Below are 22529 nucleotides of genomic sequence, written 5' to 3' on the forward strand. Positions count from 1 at the left end.
CAAAGACGCAGTCCTACGTGAAAACGCGAGAACGATACTCGAAACGAAACAGCCGTCGCACACCGACTGCCACATCTGAATTCATTTCGCACATCCGCGCCACGAAAGTAGTACGTGTCGGGTCTAAAGTTCAGCCGAACGTACAAGCTCCTACCGGCCGTGAATCATGAAAAACCGTCGGGGCTCATCGTTAGGTGACGCGACGCCCGTATGCTCGTGTGCGATAAAAATTGTCCAACGAATCAAGCAAGGCGAACGAAGTTGCGAAACCTATAGATCACGAGTAAGTAAAAAATACTTTTTCGCTGGACGAAAGCGCCCGCCGATATACGTTAACACGTTGTCTGCCACGGTGGTTTTCGATGATTATTTACATGTTTTAAAAATTTGCTAAATTTATTAGAAATTTGCCCAGTTTTTTTACTAAATTTTTATTACATTTTGTTAGAGTGATTAAAACAAGACAAATTTCAGCGACTAAGAAATTGTTGACTTTAAATCGATAAAGAAAAATAATGCGAATGATTTAGATAACATTATCAGAGAAAAAAATGCATAGGTCCAATATAATACTTTGCAAAAATTACATATTACCGTTGAGCATATTTCAATCTATTGCGGCTCCCGGGACAAAATGCATAAAATTCGCGTGCCAGTCAATGTGTTAAGGTTAAGATGCACGCGTGTCCGAGATTCGGCGTCCAACGCTTTCCTTTGATGACGCGTTCCTCGAATTATTTACAACAATCTCTCGGAAGTTATCCATTAAACAATAGGCTCAACGCGGAATTTTTATTGGGAAATAAATTGTGTGATTTATCGGTGTTGACCTTTTAAGGAGTATTACTTTTCTCGCCAGCTAAAATCACGTGTGTGGGTAATGTAAAAATATATTCTAGTTGATAGAGTGTTATTCTTTTCAGTTATTGTGAGTTAATTTGAAGCATAGAAAACAGAATTCGATAATGTAAATTGATAAACAGAAATTACGAATGAAATGTTGCGTTAACGCAACGTCGGACCTTAATGACTTAATATGAAAATATATACCTGGTTTCATGACATGGTTTCATTATGCTTTTCGACTACTATAAATTAATTTAACCCCATCATTATCCTCGGGCTATATTCCATAATTAATTAGTTAATTTATTAGATGAAAATTCTATTCCAATGAACATTTTTCAATGTAGTTAGTTTTTAAACACTTGGTTCCAATATTCATTATATGCACGTATTTAGATCGTACTACTTTCTATGTATTACACACTTTTCATGTATGTATTACACACTATCCTTATTGGTAAGGTTGTACAAAAAAGGATAAATTATTTTTACTACAAAGAACACATTATTATGTTCTATTTAATAATCTGTATACTAGAATTTTGTCTTTTTCACAAAAATTTATATCGCTATATTTTGTCTTTTTCTATTAAGACGCACACGTGTCGCAACGTTATCGAGTGACAAATTTCGTAAGGTCTAAATATAGAATATAATTACGTTATATGATAAAGATCTAAATTTACCACGTTAGAGAATATATCGAATTTTTTCAATTTATGTAAAGATTCCTATTACGATTTACAGATATACGCCATCGTACCCACCGGTCCACAAAAAATAGGTGATATTTCCATGAATATAGTGCGCATGCGTGGAATGCACGCGTATGTTAAACACAATGCGTATTCGTCTATGTCCGCACGCGCGCGGACACAGTCGTATTTATGAAGCACACGCAGAAATCACATGTGTGTAAATATTTTTCGAACTTTATGAATCCTTAAACGAAAAACTCTATCATTGAGAGAAAATCAATAAAACACAATCTCTGAAACACAAACGTCAACAACATCGTGAAGTACACGTAATGTTACGTTTCCAAATGTAATCATACGGTCAAAGTACATTTAACCATCACTCACCATAGAAATATAGAAAACGATATTATGAGCGTAAAACTATCTTTTGTATGCATAAAATTCTGACTTATGTTAACATTTTTTGCAGATCTATGTATTTTGCAGAGTAATAACAAGGTACATATTCAAATCATAACAGGTTAAGTGCCATGCTTACAAGTGACCGCCATTGCCAAAATTAATTGAAGTATTCGGGTGAAAGAAACAGACATATTCGTAACATTTGTAATACTTTTAATGTTATAATACCAATGTAAAGTATTAAATGCATCATAAAACATTTAAACAATCTTATTCTTTTATACAATTACATCCAATGCTATGTACAGTAACAATATACACAAAACGTAACAAAGTGTAATATAACAATGTAATATAAAATTTTTGTCAACATGTTAGTATCTAACAATGTTCAGAATTTATTTAAATATTAATGATACCGTAATGACATATGCGCAACTGTTATGAATGCGAGCTGCGAAGAACAACAGGCGTTTCACACGCACACGTACGTAGATTACAAAAAAATATGAGCTTACCTTTGAACGTATTGCGGACGAGAGTCATGCTCATATTCGCGTGAGCGCGAGCCAGTGCTCCCCGAGGTACGTCTTGCGTTTCTTCGACAATTCCGCCAGGTTGAATGCTTCGGTAGCAGCAGCGCGTCTTGCGATCCCGCTCAAGAGTTCGTCCAGCGTGATCTGTGACGTTTCAAGGTACAGCGGCGACACATGGTTGTACCCTTCCTCCTCGTTTCTCCGTTGAGTCGTTCGATAAATAACGTACTGCCAGTACAAAGCAACGATAATCGGCTGTTCTAGTGTCGAGGAGCATAGAGATACGAAACAGAGGCTTCAACGTCCGTTCGTGCAAGAGTTTAATCGGACGACGGAGAAAACTGGACAGGACTTCGTCACGACTACTCCAAGTGTTATTGTTATTTCACATCCACCAACGTTCTAGTGCACGGCTGTTCAGTATCATTTCTTATTCTATCTTTCGTTTGCTTTTAGGTTACGTACGATGGTAACAAGGCTGCTTCGTACGTATATGAAGGATCGAGCGAGTATCACCTTTGCGTTTTGATCATAGATGATTGATTTTCGAGTCTGGATATCCACAAGGTGGTGAAGAGCTCAGACAGTGGGACCAGAACCAACGACCAGCACTTACCGCGGCCGCGATCATTAAAAAGCAGCCGTGTCACTCGCGCGCACAACGAGTTCAACGAAACACGGGAATGTTGATCACGTTTCTTCTCTTCGATGTGAAATAGACGAACGAAGTCAAGTGTTTGGATACGCGAGGGAGACAGAAAAGGAGCAATAGAGTGATAACAGGGACAGAGAGGTGAGAGGTGGTGAAAGGAGAGCGGCTCGAGAGACGAGAGAAAGAGAGAGGTTATGTGCAGACGACGACAGGAGAAATTCCAGCGGGCGGCAGCGCTGAGGTCCACGGATAGTTCGTCCGTTCCTTCGTTCCCCTCGTCCGATAAGTGATGATTCCACGACGATGATTCGAGAGGACCGATTGGGTGGGACGCGTTTTAGCCTCGTTGGATCTTCGACGTCCGTTTCATCGTGTATATGCCACAGACCAATGATTACGAGTGTATCTTAAGAACTTGGAGGATTTCTTCGGACGAGGAACAACGAACGGGGTAATTAAATTTCGTTTATTATTTTATGTCCCAAGGTATAGCCTGCTTTATCGCATGTATATTCATTCGATCTCATGCTTTGCGTCTTAAAGACGGTGTTTGATTCGCAACCACTCAAAGAATCTTCTTTCGATGATATCGTTTCGTGTCTGGACCGCTTCTTCTTGCTCGCTGTTTGAAGGATCGCTCGATGTCTCGAACGAATCCGTGAGTATATTGAGGAACGAATTTAAGATATGGGTGTGATGCACTGTTACGACTTCCTAATTAATCACACAATATATATCACTCTCTCTTTAACGAACTAGGATAAATGAAAAGAACGTCGAAAAACGGATAGGAAGACAGCGCGCACCGGTTATATCCCTGGAAACGATTCGTGCGGAAAGCGATACGCTGTTCTTCTTCTGCCACCTCCTCCTCCACCGCCTTCTCCTTTTCTACCGATTCTTTTCATTCGCGTACGCATACGTTTTCCCACGCACCGAGGCAAAAAACCACACACTTACGGAGACTGACTGGAGGGAAAGAATAGCGGGAAAAAGATGGAGAGAAGAAAGGAACGAGGGAAGAGCGCGACGGTGATCGGGAGTTGATGCTAGGGCATCGCAGAGAGCGGGCAAGGCAGAAATGTCGGTGTTACTACCAGCTTGGAGTAGCAAGCACCGGTAAAACACGGTCCTAACTAACACACATGGAGACAGATTGGGGACTGCTGCTTCGGAGTTTACTATAGGATGGGACGGATGGTGATGGCGGCCGTAGCAGAGCAGCCACCGCCCCCATGCTTCTTCTCTCTCTCTTCGTCTCCCTTGTCTTGTTCGACCGCCGCCCCCACCACCGTTTCTCACTGCTATTTCCCTCCACTCTCTACTTCTCCCCGTAACCGTTCCAACCGTTCTCCTATTCTCCCCTCTATGCGTTATGATGGACACGCTGGAACTCCCCTCTTCAACATCCAACTTACCCCCTTTCTCTCCCGCTTCTCTTGCACGCTTCTCTCTACATTTCCTCCTCTTCCTCTTACTCTTCACATACAGGTCTCTGCTATAGCTTTCCCTGGGCTACGAGATGTTATCCTCGAGCGATTCGTGCGTACTATACATATATTCGTCTACCCGTGTCGTCGCCACATCCCCTACCTGCGTCGCATCTCGACGTGTGCGTTGGCCGCAATCAAGGTCAGGAGCGTAACCGGCTAGCTATGGCACCCCGCCCTATCGATTCTATATACCACGGTTTCATTACGATGACGACGTCGACGACGATACAAAGGGGGTAGCCAGAGGGAACTTATGTAGTCGAGCAGTGTTGTTTTCACTAATATAGCGGTTTATGGATCGCGGTGGTGTTCCGTTATCGTGGCGCATTCGTTTACCGGAAACCTGGTATCTTTTGGCTCATTGGCTCACAGATGTGATTACCTCGTTATTTATCTGCTGAAAGGAAGGATGCGTGTTGCGCCGATATTGTATTTACTTTTATATAGCTTCCTCTTCACGTGTTCTATGCGCATCCTCCAAGATACTTCGCTGAAATACCAGTCGAATGGGGGTGTGTAAATCTACGAGAATGTTGCTATCAAGTATATTCACGTCCAATAAATTCTCGTAGCAATTTCGTAAAGGAAAACAGCTTTCGTGTAAGACGAAGGTGATGGAACGAAAAGATGTTAGAAAGATGAATTAGTTTCTTCTTTAATTTTTTTGAGGTCGTTTGTCAAGTCAATTTGTCAATTGAAAAATTCAATATCGTTTCGTGATGTTTATACATATCACGAGATATTTTGCAATCACGGCTCGAATACCTCGGACTCTCCCGGAGGGGAAACGAGATAACATTCGGTAGCGCGTGCGGTTATCTTCGTCGATTCCCTTGACTTTTCACCGCCGTGAGGTATGTAAATACGTTTTAAAGTAGACAAGAAGCTCTTATTCGCGATGCAATCTACGTAACAACGTCGCATCGGTATCAACGAAATTTTCCATTCTCTCCTCTTCCTAGCAAGAATAGTTCAACAATAAACAATTCTATCATCACGAAAATATATACAGTGGCTAAGAAAAGTATTTGTATATATATACCCTTATTTCATGACGTATCTTTTTATCAGGTACGTATTAAATTTTCATACTAATATGAGAATATTTATTACTAGATAGATGATGCAAAATTTAATATACTTGGATCTAATTAATTATCACGCAGATGCAATGATGCAAATTGCAAATTTTTTATAGTCACCGTATATCTAATTTAATACATATCGTCTAATAAACGAATCGCGAGTATCACCTTCAGTTCATATACTAACAACGTTAAAAACATATTAAGTTGATTATTAGCCAATAATAATCGATTTGAAATGGAGATCGGTAAGACTTATATCCAGCAGTTTCTAACTTCGTTTCCAGACCACGGTTTCCTTCGAATAAACGTCAGATAAACGTGCGCGCACCGCAAGAAAGAGAGAACGCAGGAAAGCGAAGTTAACCCGCAGGCTTGGTCGAGCTACAAGGTAGCTTATCGTCGGCAACTACGATATTGATGGCTAATGTGTACGTACAGCCGCGACGAAAGCAGAGACGGCAAGCAGTGGCGGCAGTGTCCGATACTATTATTAGTGTGCAGCTGCCTGCGAATTACTGAATGAAAGGGAAGGACCGCTTCGAAACAATATCCGAAAGAGACGGGAGGCACGCTGCATCGTTTAAAGCGACAGCCATCCGACGATTATTTAGAGTCAGATTTACGCGTGTACATCTATGTATGCGTGCGCCATCGAACGAAAGCGTCGCGCGTAGTCGTCATGAATCGATTGATTTGTAAATTAATGTATATTCCTTCGTACTTGGATTCAATCAAACCTTGAATATTACATGAATCGATCAACATGAAAATTTAATACTGAACTTATTGTCCAATGGAGCAAGGTAAGAACGACCGTAATATATTATTTTGAAAGTCATCTATCACACGTTCGAGTATACGTATCAGGTTACGAGAGAAGTATGGACAATTATTTAGCGTCACGTTGATTGCTTGCTTTGAATATCAGCGAAAGACTGGACTGAATTTTCTCTGATGAGTATAAACGTTGATTCACATACGAGTAGGGAATTGTTCATGAAACTAATTTGTGAGATAGTCATACGTTTATTTCAGTCCTGAGCCACATAGAAGAACAAACATATTGTACATATGTACTTACGTGTTATTACATACTTCACATTTGAGACGATTGGAACTGTATCAGGAAAACCTTCTGAATAAACAGTTCCTTTTTTGACTCTTATATATACATTTTCTTACACATTTTTGTATTAAGAAAATTTATTGCAATATTTGAAATTTATCTCTTTCCTCAGGTATCTTTAATAACATGATAACTTTTTAAAATGAAAGCTATGTGATAAACTTTATATAAAAATTTATGACGTTAGGCTTAAAAAAGATGAAGATATAGCATATGACAGAAGAACACAAATGAAAAGGGATCATCGTACACAATTTTCTTGTGTTCAAGTGTTAAACGAGAAGCGTCGGACTGTGATCGTTTAAAGCCGGACTTATATACCAGCGAAAGCATAGCCGGACCATCTCCATTCAACGAGTACTGGCAATTAGAGCCAATAGTTGCCGACCCCTTCTCCCAAAGGTCTTGTCTCGAGGTGTTGAATTTCTTGGTATCTCACCAGTTGAACCATCATCGTTCTACCAGCATTTCAACAGAACTCTCCAAATCGTAAAAACCTCTTTCGATTATCTATACGACCCCCGACATTCCAAAACCAATGAAATTACCCTCCACTCTTTTAAAAACAACGAAACTTCTCAATGTACCTCTCAAAAAATTTCCAGTATTATTAATATATAGTAGCTACAAGAAGTATTCGCATACTACTTAATGATGTACAAACATACTAAATTTCGTATCATTTAATTTAAGTACTTTTATATGAATTTCATATACTATGAAAATGAAATGGGGTGGAATCTGATAAAAAAAAAGCCGTTTCATTCATGCTCGTTGTAGCTACTGTAATCATGACAGTCGTCGTGTTTCATTACTAGACCGCAGATTTGTACGCAAATTCATATTTTTATAAACTTAATTAAACAAACGGAATCTAAGCAGAATATCATTACAAGGACTATAGTTTGCGTATTTTACATATTCTTGCATATTATATACATTTTTATGATTTTAAGTTTTCCATAGATGCATAAAAATCCGCAGTCTACTGATTGCAGTGCAAAGAAATTTCAAAATATTTTATACAACTCGTGCAATATTGTATAAAAGTTTACCATGTTAGGTATTCAAATACGTTCACGAGCCACTATATATAACGTTTGTAGCATGTTAAAAGCCCTTAATCAAGGATTCTAAAGGGGTCGTTAGTGCTTCAGTGATAAGAAACGTGTCTAAAGATGAAATCTCCTTCGGTGGATACGGTACTGCGCGATCTCCGGCGTGGCGGGTCCAGCAATGACGCGGAGATCACCGAGCGTATCCGAATTCGGCCGACTTTAATCGAGTGGGAGTCGAGCATGGTGCGTGGTGGGGAGTTTGTCTCCTCGCGGAGGGGAATTCCCCGATGCCGGTGCGGTGTGGTGACCACACCGTGTCCCTTTTTGTTGCCGCCCATTAGGCGCCACCACGGCGTGATTCGCAACCGTGTTTCTTTATCTTCGCCGTAGCCAGGCTAGACTCTGCGAACGCGACCGACTGCACGCGTTCTTGCCTATCTTTCCACCCTGTCTCTTTTTTCTGTCCTTCTCTTCCTCCCTTTGGACAATAGCAGAGTGATTCACCGTAGGTACGATGTTTCCGATCTCTGTGTAGTATATGCGCGCAGATAAGTTGCCGCGTGCCACGTTTCGAGTTCCGTCTCTCCCCACGCGTTATGATCACGTTTCGACTTTTGAATCGTAGAGAAAGATACAGATACACTTCTCTTGGAAGGATTTAGTGGTGGAGAAGAATCTTCCTTATTGGGAACTGGGATGGTTTATATGGAAATATTTTAGAGGATATTTCCGTTTCGTGTTGTTTCGAAAAGATTTATTCCTGGAGTATACTTTCCCCTCTATTGGATTGTTCGAAAGGTTCGTTTTGTTTTATTATGAATTTATATCAGATAATATAATGTTTGATTCGTAATGAAAATTTGTTAATGAAACAGGTTCCTTTCTTCTTTTTTCAGTAAGACCTCGTACGTTCAAGGAATTCTGAAAGTTAACTGGAACGTTCTCGTGTTTGAAAAACATTTGCAAGAAATTAATTGAACAACGTAATCGTATTCTAGAATCTAAAAGACTCGTAAAGCTACAGGTGACGAAAATTCTACTTAAATTTTAAGTCTTTCTTAACTTCCGTTACAAACTTTCCAAACAACGCAATATATAGTGATATATGGCTTCATTTTTTAAATGGTACTTGAGATCTTGGAGGGTTTATCTCGCTTATCTCGTCTCAAAGATTGATACCTTTTAAGTGTACAGTATAGTTGAACGCTTTTATCTCGAGCTATATATTAATCAGCGATGATGGAAGGAATAAACGTCTAACGAGGGTTCGACTTCTTTTTCTCCTTGGTCCGTTCCAATTGGAGGTAACCATTTTTTCCACTTGTCTTTTTACGAGTTCATTCAGCCACGTTCCAGGGTTTTATATAACGAAAAACTGGACCAGATTTTTATCTTCCGTGGACGAGATGGGGTAACTACGCGGTGTGGAATAACTGGATGGAAAGGCCAGTCGACGCTTATTGTTCCAGGGATCATCGGTCAATTGTGTTTTACCAAAGATTGCGCTTTCTTCTTATCCAGATAACGCGCGGTTTTATACCACCGTCTTTCACGGATGACCGATGGCGTTGGCTCGCCTCATTGCTTTTTCGTTCGATACATCGATGAGTTCATTGCGACCGACTGAATTTTTCTATGATTCATGCCATGCCAACTAAGCTGATTATGAATTCTAAACTCGTTCAGAGAACTCTTCTCGAGAAATGTAATCTATAGTTTCTAACCATCGGTAGCCATATAATCGTCAATGAGATCAGAATGGAATTGGTCGGAGATCGAATTAAAATATTAGTATTAATAAATTCTATTTTCATAAAACCATTTTTCATTGAGAATTTATCGTACTTTTGTCTTGTTTTTAATTCTTATTAACGATAAGAAATTGAACTATGGCAAGTTATCTCTCATTGTTAAGATATTAATTGATAATTGTTATTATCTTTCCCTATTAGAGTTTTATTTTGTTTTCAATTAGTTCTTTCAATGTTTGTCGTTAGAACTGAGATTATGGAAATCGGGATTACGAAAAGTTAATTTATTGTGTCTATTTTTCTTGTAGCACCGTAAAGAAAAGCGAAGGGTGACTTATCGTTGTGCCACGAAATCGATGTTCTTTATCGCTTCTCCTGGAAAGCGTAAGTTTTTTCCTTTGGACTGCTCAAATTTCACCGTATCTTACAACCTTTAGCCTGGCCACCTATACAAAACGAAACGTAAACGCCAAGGTTCGACAATTTGTTAGAACGAATGGGGACTGGCGGTTGCATATATGTGTACTTGTGTACAGGCTGATTCATTCGTCTGTCTAACGAAGTTTGCATATACTCGATCTTGCAGGCTGTGTAATTTCCAGAAGAGATAATTAAAACGGATTCTTTCTTCCTAACTTTGTCTCTGTTAGCCAATTCTTGATTCTTAATTGAGTTAAATTCTATAAATCCTACGTCATTTAGTGACAACACCCAACAGATCTCACAAAGAACATAACCTAACAAACACGTATTATCTGAGATGATTAAAGAAATAAATCAATCAAATTCGAAGATGGTATCCCACTGGGGGTAGCCATCCACATGTTATAATACTATATCACTAAGCTATAATATTTTATCAAATGTCCTACTGGACAAATTATAAAATGAAAATAAATAAATATAAAAAAAAAAAATTTTAGTGACAACAAGTATAATATCTTTTGAATTTTCCCACGGTATATTAACACCTTTATTTTACTTCACTCTCCCTCAGTGTCTTCATTTTGCTTTATTCTAGTACCAAGGTCAGTACTGTCCCTCTTCCTGTACAATAAGAATAGTACAAAATCGTGTACCTATGAACTCAGAAAAATGTAAAAGCATTCTTCTTCAAAACTCTTCGTTTGCACGAGTAACAATAAAAAATATCTCCAAACGCAATAGTAAAGATTGCCTGTGAAAAGAAAGAAGCAACGTGAGAAGATACAATTCGTCAAAATTATTTATCCCAATGAACGACGATAAAGAATATCTTCGAGCACGATTATAAATATTATCTCTGTATAATAATCAAATAGCCGGGTAAAATTGTACGCTGCGACGCATCCCCAATACCAAACATTCGCAAGATTTCATCCCAACGTAATATCAATCCGTACCCAGAGAAACTTTCTGACGATACACATTGTCCCCCAATTCTGTCATTCCATCCATAGAAACAGCCCCGACTATAATCCCATCGAGGAATGGAAATGTCGCGTTACGTGGATCACCCTGTATATAGATATAGAGACATAGAGAAACTCGGCCGGATCTGTAAAACTGAAGGCTCGTGGACAAAAACCTGACCTCTCGAACAACTGTGCACCATGTGTGCGCCACTTGTGCGCCTCTCTTCTCCCCATTCTCTTTCCATCCAATACCAGGTCTCTCCCTTGTTCTCTCTTCGTTTCACGTTACGCTGATCTCGCTGCCATTTCTCTCCGACACGCTTCCACAAGCTTCCCGATCGCGATTAATCAGGTATATACGGCGAAAAACTGGCGTGGAATGGAATCCACACACGCGAGCATTCTTCCGTGCTCTTGCTCCTCTTCCAAGAGCAAAAGTGGGAGGCGTCGTGGTTCTTCCTGCTCGACGCACGAGAATAAGAAACAAAGACGATCTCGGGAAAAACACGATCGCCGCTTTGTACCTTTATCCTCGTTAGTCAGTTAAATGCTCGCTTTTACCATTTCGAAATATTCAAGAGTATTGATGTTTTATCATCGGATCGCGGATGCTTACGGAAACTTACATTTTTACGAATATTTGAAGGCGCAAAGATGAAGAGAATGTACGTAAGGTGCAAATATCTTAATCAAATATCGAGTTTCAATTTCTGTGATTATACGCCAGTTCACTAACTGCCAAATAAGATGGAAAAACGTCAACTGTGAAACCATGCGAGTGAACAAACCTTTCGATCAAGGATTCCAAGAATCTGAACTAGCTTCGCGTTACGAGAAGAATTCCGTTTAACGAGAAAAGCAAAAGGGAGAGGGAAGAATCTCGAAGAAAAACGTAGAAGAAAAACTTGAGAAGAAATAAACCGAAAGAGAAGGATAGAAGAGGAAGAAGAAAGCGAGAGCATAGATCTGTCTTCGTTAGCTTCACGTGCTTACTTACCTTCCAAGCGACTATATGGAAAGAATAATTAGACGTGCTTTTTGCACTTCACAGCAGAACAATTTAAAACATTTTCAGTACACTGTCTATTAATCTTATATTTGATAAATTATCGATTCATCAAACTTTGCTTCTTAAGATTAAAGAGAAGAATCAACGACTCTTCATTTTTTCTCTCAAGATTCTTCTAATCTTTAAAAGGTTAAACATTCTCATAAAATATCGACTTAAGTCATTCGTCAAACTATTGGAATCGTTGCGTCGACATTTTTCCAACGTTGATGGCCGAGTTCTTCTATTTTCATTTAATCTCCTTCAATCAAAACTCAAGATATAGTTATCTGTTATAATATGTCGATGACGATACGTAAGTTCCATTTCTTTAGTTTATAAAAATGCGAATTTGTGTAAACATTCGCAAACTACTTACACGCATATCAGCCATTCTTTGCTTCGTCGTTTCGCATTGGAATACTCAAGCACCGTATCGTTTTACAATGAAAACACTACATCATCTTACACGGAAAGATAAAAAAGACAATCAGTGTCCCAATTATAGTATCGTCTTCTGAAATTGCAACAGTATATCCATCAATTACATGCAACATTCGACCAACCATGATTAACCATGGCTGAGAAAAGAACACGTCAGAGTCAGAATGTTGCAATCAATAATCACGACGTGAACTAATACCCCTTATCGTGACGATATAACGAAAGTTCCAAGGTTTTTAATACGCGTGGTGGATAAGTCACGGCTAGTATGTCCGAGCACGAACAAAGTTAAGCAGTCAGGCGGTATAATATAACCAGGGCAAGCGGAGCAAATATTTGTTACGTTCGAATTTCTGTTTACCCTGAGAGTGCCGCTTGCAAAATAAGATAGGCACCAGTCCTGGCTACCGCGGGTTTCCCTTGAGCCAATCGACAACGCGGAGGAGCTGTTTACCCTCGTTGTAGGAATCCTGTCGATAAAAACGATTATATCCAGATACTAAGTAAGGCAATTCAATTAAAACGTAAGTGTATCATTTGAAAGTTAAATAAAAGATAAACTCAGGTTTACAAGATGGAGAATAGTTCGCAGGTCGTAAATAAGCTACGGATTTCTTCTTTTTTTTTTTTTTAATTTATTTATTTACATTTTACAATTTGTCCAGTAGGACGTTCGGTAAAATATTATAGCTTAGAGATATAATAATATAACATGTGGATGGCTACTCCCAGTGGGATACCATCATCGAATTTGATTCACGTCCTTTGTGAGATCTGTTGGGTGTTTCCTTGAAGGTCATAAATAAGCTACGGATTTCTATGCATCTATATAATAAGAAATTTTGAGTTGCAAAATTACACAGAATTCACATGTATAAAATACTTAATATATTAAATTGTCTGGAAGTTTCCTTCGTTTTATAATGCGCAACATTTCTTGTTTCACATTATTTTATTAAATTATGTTTCATCCGTTTTATTCCATTGAAAGAAATGTGCGTTTGTTCTATTTCATGTTTCTATATCATTTTGCTCTGGTGTAACAAATGGATCATGCATAATTCAATAAAATAATAGGAAAGAAAAAATGGCGCGCATCCATTATTTCCTTACGAAACGGAAGAAACCTTTGGGACAAGATAATAATATTCAGTGGATTAAATAAACTCCTACTTGGATTCCATTTGTTTAATTAGTCCTATAAGAGATACTGATTTATATAAAAATACGCGGCGTAGTCATAAATATCGCGTTGGATGGAACTATTTGGAAAATTGCAGTGGTATACCGCAATTTATAAGGCTGGTTGGGAATTTTCGCTTTGAAATTACGAAAGCTTGGAAGAAAATTGGATGCCAAGAAAAATCCCAATATCCTTCTCGAACGGTATTTTCAATTTTTCTAATTTATATCAATGTACAAGCGTCACAGTAGTTCTACGCTCAACTAAGAAGTCTTTTCGCCAATGCTTAAAAATTCTAAATTCTAAAATCTCAACGTTGTCGCTGCTTCGCAGAAATTCTCAAGATGTTTCGCTTAATTTTTCAAATAAAATTCCAAGCTGCTATTTTTACTTTTTACCCCGACAATCCATTTAAAGTATGATACAAATTTCACAGCATCTCAGCATCCAAGCAAATTCCTCTCCCTATCGCTACACTTTAAAAGCTTTAAGAAACAGGCTTACCATAGCAACACGTAGCCGCGTGTCCAGGTTACTTTGTATAACCTGTCGGCCCATAAAGCGTGACATATTAACAACTCGACCTCGGTTCACGCCCATGGGGCAACCGTTTTCTTGCTTTTGTTTCGACAATTCCGCGTACCAACTTCAACCCTTTACTGTACGCCTTTACAGTCGCTACACAGAGGCTCGATCGGCTTCTTAACGATACGAGATATCGAATTCGCCTGAGTTTTTGCTGTCAGAAGCAAAGACGAATCGCGATAGAAGAAGGATCGTCTCGACACCCGTATAGGGCAAAAAGTTTTCTGATGAGAACAGCGAAGAGGAAGCTGGAGGTCTTATCGATGGGAGATTTCATGTTGGGGAACGTGAGCGTAATTTAATAGTGATTGCTTGGCTTTGGAATATGATAGTTTCTCTTTTGAATGGAATTTGTTTGAAACAACCCTGTGTAAACTTGACTCGATGATCTTCGATTTTTGCAGTGAAAACATCGCAAAAATCACATCGGATCCCCGTTCTCCAGGCATTTTTCGCTCGAAATTTATACAACATTTTTTACTGGAAAAATAATCAAATGCGTACACAATATGTACGAACCAAGTAAATATTTAATGCTAATTTATCGATCTTTGAAACGAGCTTAAATATATTATACGTAATTAATTACGTAATGATATTTCTCGATAAATCTAAACATTAATACTATCAGGGAAATTAATATCAATCTCTTCGATCGATTTGATAATTCCAGCGTTAAGATTAACTCTATAAAAATCTTGAAAAGATTCTATCTTCTTCTCTTTTCGCGTAATATCACTTTACTCTGTTCCATTAGCAGTAACATTTTCTGTATATTACGCGTAACGCGAGTAAATCATTCGTTGAAGAAAATTCCACTCTCAAACATTCCAAACGTTTACTTAGCTACCTATACTTTAGGAAAGAGTCTCTGAAAAGGAAGGGAGTTTTTGATCTGTTTCGGGGCTCGTCAAACTTTCGAAGACGATAATTTTTCGCCACACACTCGTATTCTACCAAATGTCCAAAATGGACAAATTGCGAATGTAAAGAATTAAATAAAAAAAAAAAAAAAACACACTCGTGCGATGTTTAACTGAATCGGATTTCGATTATTCGTTAAACGATTTTAGACGAGTAAAATTTTCCCGATAAACAGTTAAATTATTCCATACTATTTTATATCTTGATCATGCTTTCGACCATCATTTTCCACGCGAATGTTTCCCTAACATCAAGGAATACCTTGGCATATTTCAATTTTACGATAAATCTCCTCTTACGGCGTTAATAATCCTTCTTGTTTGCTAAAACGGGAAGAAAATTGAAATATGAAAATTTGAAGACGGGTCCCTTCTTTCGACCATCCACGACCCGAGTTTTCTAAGAAAGATATGTGAAAGATATTTTCACAGTTCGTAGAACATGTGACGAGATTGTTACCGCTACCTGTACGTCATCCGTCCCATTAATTTTATCTGAAACACCTTGAAACATTTTCTTTTTTTATTTATTTGTTGAAATTACAATCAATTCTCGCGTTGAGAATTTTCAGTAATTTTTCTGGCGTGGCGCAGTGACATGGCTGATTATTTATAATAAGACAATACTTATTATGGATAAGTATAATTTACAAGTAAGTATTATAAGTAAGTGAATATGCTTAATTTAGATAACTAAATGATAACTAACGTTTAGGTCTAGCGGGTAGTGCCCCCTTGAAACATAGCAGGAATTTTTTACTCGACAAAAATCTCAGTTAACGTGACTACGTGACCTATTGATGGACCAACCATTTGGAAATCGATGGTCTGCTCTCATCAGCACCACGTCGAGCCGAATGTTACAGGTCAGAGTTCCTGTAACGACAGATCGTGTTCCATGGGGAAGGTGGAGCCACGAACGTGGGACAGCACAAACGATATTCTCTCTTTCTCTTCGAGACAAAAAGTACAAAAGTGTGTGCTTGCTGGCGTAGTTTACCTATGGACTCGACGCGGCAATAACGATGTTCGCCATATGGGCGACAGCCCGGGGGTCCACAGAGAGCTGCTCACCTTCCTCTCTTTCCTCTTCTTCTCTCTCTTTGCTCACTGCTTAGGTGCCCCTTATGCGGGCCAGATTTTATGGGCTAGGTACGTATGCGCTGCTTGCAAAAGGGCCGCCGTTACCGCGAGTTCCCCTTAGGCGGAACGATTCTGCAAAAACGTGGCGGCGTCGCGAGATCGCACGCGTGACTCATCGATAAATTCGACCTAGAGTGGCACAGCCAGTTCCCACGAGGAAATCTCGCTCTCCCACCTATACCACGTGCCTCCTCCTCGGGGTAACCATTCTGCCCCCGTTTAAACGACGATTGGACCATCGAAATTGGTCGAGGAATCGTGTTTTTACTTCTTTTTCTTTTCTAACTCGTTAGAGATCAAGCGAATAATATTTTTCTTTTTATTTAGTTGTTTACATTCACAATTTGTCCGATTTGGACATTTGGTAGGATAAGTGAATAATATGAAAAATGATAATAAATGTAGAAAAGTTGCGTGAGCGGTGACAGTAACAGTTTAGGAAAATTGTAAAATTGTTTTCGTGTAAAAAGTAGACGTATGATCTATGGAAGAATCATCTTCCTTGTGGTTTTTTTTCTAACTCGTTAGAGATCAAGGGAATAATATTTTGTTTTTTTATTTAGTTGTTTACATTCACAATTTGTCCGATTTGGACATTTGGTAGGATAAGTGAATAATATGAAAAATGATAATAAATGTAGAAAAGTTGCGTGAGCGGTGACAGTAACAGTTTAGGAAAATTGTAAAATTGTTTTCGTGTAAAAAGTAGACGTATGATCTATGGAAGAATCATCTTCCTTGTGGTTTTTTTTCTAACTCGTTAGAGATCAAGGGAATAATATTTTGTTTTTTTATTTAGTTGTTTACATTCACAATTTGTCCGATTTGGACATTTGGTAGGATAAGTGAATAATATGAAAAATGATAATAAATGTAGAAAAGTTGCGTGAGCGGTGACAGTAACAGTTTAGGAAAATTGTAAAATTGTTTTCGTGTAAAAAGTAGACGTATGATCTATGGAAGAATCATCTTCCTTGTGGTTTTTTTTCTAACTCGTTAGAGATCAAGGGAATAATATTTTGTTTTTTTATTTAGTTGTTTACATTCACAATTTGTCCGATTTGGACATTTGGTAGGATAAGTGAATAATATGAAAAATGATAATAAATGTAGAAAAGTTGCGTGAGCGGTGACAGTAACAGTTTAGGAAAATTGTAAAATTGTTTTCGTGTAAAAAGTAGACGTATGATCTATGAAAGAATCATCTTCCTTGTGGTTTTTTCTTGTATTTATTTGTAAAATTTCGTTCGCGTATCTCTTACGTTATTATTTCCCTAGCTAATTCTCGATAATGTCCTATTTGACAAATTGTAAAATGTAAATAAATAAATAATAAAAAAAAAGAAAAAATTCTCGATGAGCTGGAAAGAAAAACGAAACGAAACTCGGAAACACAGTTGCTCGGTTAATTCTCCGTTGTTAATTAAAGCTTTCCGTATTAAAGAATTAATATCGTTGAAACGCATTTCCCCGTACGTAGGTAATCATCAGCCAGCGTTGATTTATCGTCGGCGTTTCATCGATACTTCGTCGACATATCAAAATTATCCAGGTCGCGCGCTGTTAGCTCGGACGTAGACACGCGGGACCTGTTTCACGCGTGTTAATTCCGTTTTATCGGAGCCATCACGTTGACGTTTCGAAATTTCGTTTTAACAGGCAAACAAATTGGGTCGTCTGTACCTCGCTGTCCGTTCACACATTCTTATACGTTCGCAAACTCGAAAATTCCATTAATAAAAAAAAAAAGGAGAAAGAGAATCGACTCACCGAAAACGTAAAAACGAACAAAAAGAAAAAACGTGTCTCGTTGGAAGCTCATAAATGAAAAGAAATTCAGTTCCATTCACTGAGAATTTAAAAGATAGAAGATGCGACGAAAGAACAGGACCGATAAAAAATTCCAAGACAAAGTAATTTAATCATAACGATACCAGCGGAGAGTTAGAAATTTTTCTTTTTATTTATTTATTAAAATTACGATCAATTCTCGCGTTGAGAATTTTCAGTAATTTTTCTGGCGTGACGCAGTGACATGGCTGATTATTTATAATAAGTTAACACTTATTATAAATAAGTATAATTTATAAGTAAGTATTATAAGTAAATATTACTTAATTTAGATAACTAATTGAATCTAGCGTGAGTTAGACATTGAGAAAATAAAATCGACGAAATGATCGCGTGTTGGAAATCAGCGTGTCGAGGGTAGAGATTTTACAGTAGTTTAAAGGTGCTCGAAACGCCGGTAATTGGAAGGGCGCGTAAACGAGGTGCGAAGTGACCATAAATCTGTCCATTAGCCTCGTTACAATGGACACATCGGCCGTGTTTTATCGCGTTCGACGAAAGCCCCTTGTCGCAAAATAGATTTTTCGTCGATACGTGACGAATCGTGGCTACGCGTATCGCGATAAACCTGGATTTCCTCGTGACGCGTTGCTCTATCGCTGTTCCTCCGGTAATTTTATCGTATTTCCTCCCACATGTGGCATCTATCGATACGTCCTGCAACGCCACCGGCCGAATCATGGAACCATGGAACTCGTGCAACATCGATACTGCCTCTAATTCAATCATTTATATACACAGACTCGCTGTTCATTATCGTGATTAATATTATTTCCTTTGTACCGTTGTATGTCTGCTAAATCGGCTGCGCAGCTTTAATTCATTTAATATTCCGCCAGTAGTATCACAATAGTCTGTTAATATTATTTCGATACTGCAAATACGAATAGGTTCAACGGATTTGATGCTAAATCCACGTTGTGTTTAAGTTCTACATCTGATTAAATATAACGTATTTGCTAGTTAAATGGTATTTTTAATCGATTTAGTAAAACAAAGTTTAATAAAATTGGAAAAACAATTTCTTAGACGTTTATAACAAAATTTGACAGATTGAAAGACTTTCCTTTCTTTTTTTTCTTCTTGCTCCTTATATTCCTTTTCCTCGCAGTTTTATCGAACGAGAATTTACGCGAAAATTGCAATTCTGTGTCAGAAAGGTACAGTGTCATTGGTCCATCTAACATCTTTACGTCGACTAACTCAAAAATGTAATATCGCAAGAAACCAAGATAATTCGATGTCCGTTTTACTTTTACCGTTATTCGTCCGTTGCTCTTATGCCTTTTAATGTCCTGTACTTTTGCACATCGATGAACGTAGAAGTTCATAGTTTCGTAAATCGATAATTTTATTCGAAACGTCTTGTGCAGATCTTCTGGTACAAGTCTCGTTCGCGACGTGAAATGGCACGTGTCTCAGGTGCGCGACGCGCAGCCCACGTTTCGCGTAATGAAATACGACCGCGTGCATATGCATTCGCAGGCAGACTACTGTTTACAGAAATAATTTATGCTCGCACTCACGTCCAAGAGATAGATATTTGACAGATATTTCACGGGGCCGTGGTTGTATCTCAGCGAACGTTCCGATTTTTCGATCCGCCGCGTTTGTCAAATCAGCCGTGATAATAAATTGAATTATCGCTCCTATTCATCGGCAACACGCGTCCAAATAAACCATTCTTTAGACAATCAGAATTAATAGTTAAACGCGTACAAGAGTTTCTCTTACAATTGTTAACGAGCCACAATTGTTTACAATTTATAATCTTCGAGTGTCGAGAAATCACAAGACAAATAAAATTACCCGTCTGTCTGACGTAAAAACTATTTTGCAAATACTTTTACCGTGTAAAGCGACAGACGTGTCTTTTCATGGCCGAAAGCCACTCAAACTTTCGATACTCATCAACGACGACCTAAACTCACCTCCTCGTCTACAGTGGTACAAATATTTAAAATACATAGCTTCGTTCTGTAAATTTCAATTTTATAGATCGTTCGCCTGTCGCCATAGAATACTATATCGTAAATAAGAATATCTGAGAAAAGAGAAAGGACATAAAAAGAAAAAAAAAATGTGAAGAATCCCAATATTTACAAACTAGCCGGCCCCTGCATGCAAAAACGTTCCGTTGCATTTTTCAATTGCGCCATAAAATCAGCAATCCGTCGAATCGAGCGTGGCATCGAATCGGCAAACAAAAGGTTAAAGGGATTGCGGTTACGTGTTCTGGGAAGGTGCGCGCTGCAAAATGCAGCCGCGGTGTCGATGGATATTGGATATGGACGATGGGGTGGCTACGCATCGTGCACGAGCTACGGGGTAGCAAAGCTAAGCCAGTAATGCAATAACTTGAATAGATGGCTATGCAGGCGGAAAGAACATAACCTATCCCTCCCTATCCCATACTCCTCCTGATTCACCCTGCCCCCTCCTCCTCCACCTACCCCTAAACATCCATTTTGGTTCTTCCTCTATCCTTCATCCCCCTACGTGGTGCTTCTCTATTCCCTAAACACGTAGGTACATACGAATCGGCGCACGTAGAGCTTGGACTGTGCCAGGAGGGTGAATCCGACTGGGGTGGTTTCAACCCTGCCTCCAAAGTACCTTGAATACAGTCGGTTACGTTAAAAGGCTTTTAATATGCGCGCTCGTTCACCTATTCGGTATCGAGCTGAATCGAAATGGTCCTTTTCTCTTCTTTCTTTTAATTACCAGTCACTTTTGTCACGAGCTTGATGATCGATGAAATTGGATTTGAAGGCTTTTTACAGCGATTACGATCAGGATCTTCCTTTCGGTTTTATACGAACCGTTCGTTTGCCATTGATCGATTGACTCTGCGAAACAGCAAGCAGACGTTAAGTAAAATTTGTAAAAGTCAAATTAATCGTTTTGGTCTGTGAATGGATTATACGGTTTGTTAGGTGGATGGATTTTCGGTGTTGTCTTTTCCGTTTCTTAATTTCGTGATTTTCTAGACTCGTGATCGATGAAATCGAATATCAATTTGTTTTTCCCTTCGGTGGTCACGGCTACGATTTTTCTTCCCGTTTCACAACGTTTGCGTAAACGAGTAGATTTGCTCGCGTGTATTTATTTCTTGGACAGATCAGAAACTCCCCTATTGCGTGTAATAGTAGAACGAAGATCGTAGAATTATAGGAGCGGAGATTGAATTACTGTGGCGATTGTGATTTCTAATTACCTTAACTTCTAAGATCGTAGAATCGAACGATAAGTGAAATTCTTGCGGTGGCTGCATACTTCCTTTTCTCACGTGCCGCGACAGACAGAACGGAAATTGTAGAACGAGCCGATAAGTTGAAGTTAAATTCTTGCGACGGTTGCAATCTAACTTGACCGTTTCGATGTCTCGTATATTTTTCCATCCCACGTACGTTCTGCGCAATTTCCCGTACTTTCAAATTCCCCGGAAACGCGAAATATAGAAACCCGAAGTACAGTTTGCGAATTAAGTGGACCACGATCCACGATCAAAATACCACCGAGCGAACGAAAGAAACCTCATCGACGAGGGATTAAAACAGAAGAGAAGAAGGAAACTACGAAGGATAAAATCCGATAATCAATGATCACGGTACAGGCAAAAGTCATATTCCGACACACATTCGACCGTTTACGGTCACGTGAAATCGAAGGCGAGTCGAATGAACGAAGGAAAAAGGGGGATGGTTGGCGACGTGACTGGGGGGTTACATGGCCCAACGAGAGGGTGAAACTCGCATACAATCGCATACACGTGTATACGTATATACAGGAGACAGGCAGACAAACTGGGCATGCTCAGACGCACATATTACGGCGCACGTCAGTATTTAAACACGCTTGATGGGAAGGTGGTGCACGAGGGTGAAATCGGGATCCCATTGTGCTCAGGTGTGAGGCGTGTGCTCGCAAGAGGGGCAGGGTGGACAGAGAAGACTATGCACGAGCAAGAGAAAAGGAATGTCTGTGTGAGAAAGAGAAGGAGAGAAAATGGGGAGAAGGGTAGATTTGCACACGCGGCACGAGCCGCTTCAACAAAGGGATGGAACAGATTGGAAGCCATTCATTCATTCGGTTGCCCTGTATTTTTTCCCCGTGTTTGACTGAGAGAGCATCGTCGACCACCCTCCTGCCGCTTTTCCTCTCCCCCTTTGCTTACCCTCTCTGTCGCGTTCTCTTCGCCTACAGGTACGCTCAATTACTATTCCTTTCCCTTTCTTTCTTTCTTTCTTTCGCTTTGTCCCTTTTCTTTAACCCTTTAAGACTCGAATCACGTTACAATAGTTC

At 39.1% G+C, this 22529-nt stretch overlaps 1 protein-coding gene and 1 long non-coding RNA gene across 2 annotated transcripts in view; one reads left to right on the forward strand and one right to left on the reverse strand.

Moving 5' to 3' along the window:
- LOC100748737 (zinc finger protein 1) overlaps nucleotides 1-2945 on the reverse strand; it is a 32779-nt gene extending 29834 nt beyond the window's left edge. Inside the window, exon 1 of the mRNA XM_012390128.3 lies at nucleotides 2468-2945. Within this exon, the coding sequence (XP_012245551.1) occupies nucleotides 2468-2501 (34 nt within the window). The 5' untranslated portion in view covers nucleotides 2502-2945. The remainder of the gene's footprint in view (nucleotides 1-2467) is intronic.
- LOC105681272 lies at nucleotides 20-6889 on the forward strand. Its single transcript, XR_004462421.1, has 3 exons — nucleotides 20-283; nucleotides 2942-5701; nucleotides 6003-6889. It is a non-coding gene; the product is annotated as an uncharacterized LOC105681272 (long non-coding RNA).
- Nucleotides 6890-22529: the final 15640 nt, after the last annotated feature.

Source organism: Bombus impatiens, unplaced genomic scaffold (assembly GCF_000188095.3).
Source record: "Bombus impatiens unplaced genomic scaffold, BIMP_2.2 scf_0724, whole genome shotgun sequence".
Lineage (NCBI taxonomy): Eukaryota > Metazoa > Arthropoda > Insecta > Hymenoptera > Apidae > Bombus > Bombus impatiens.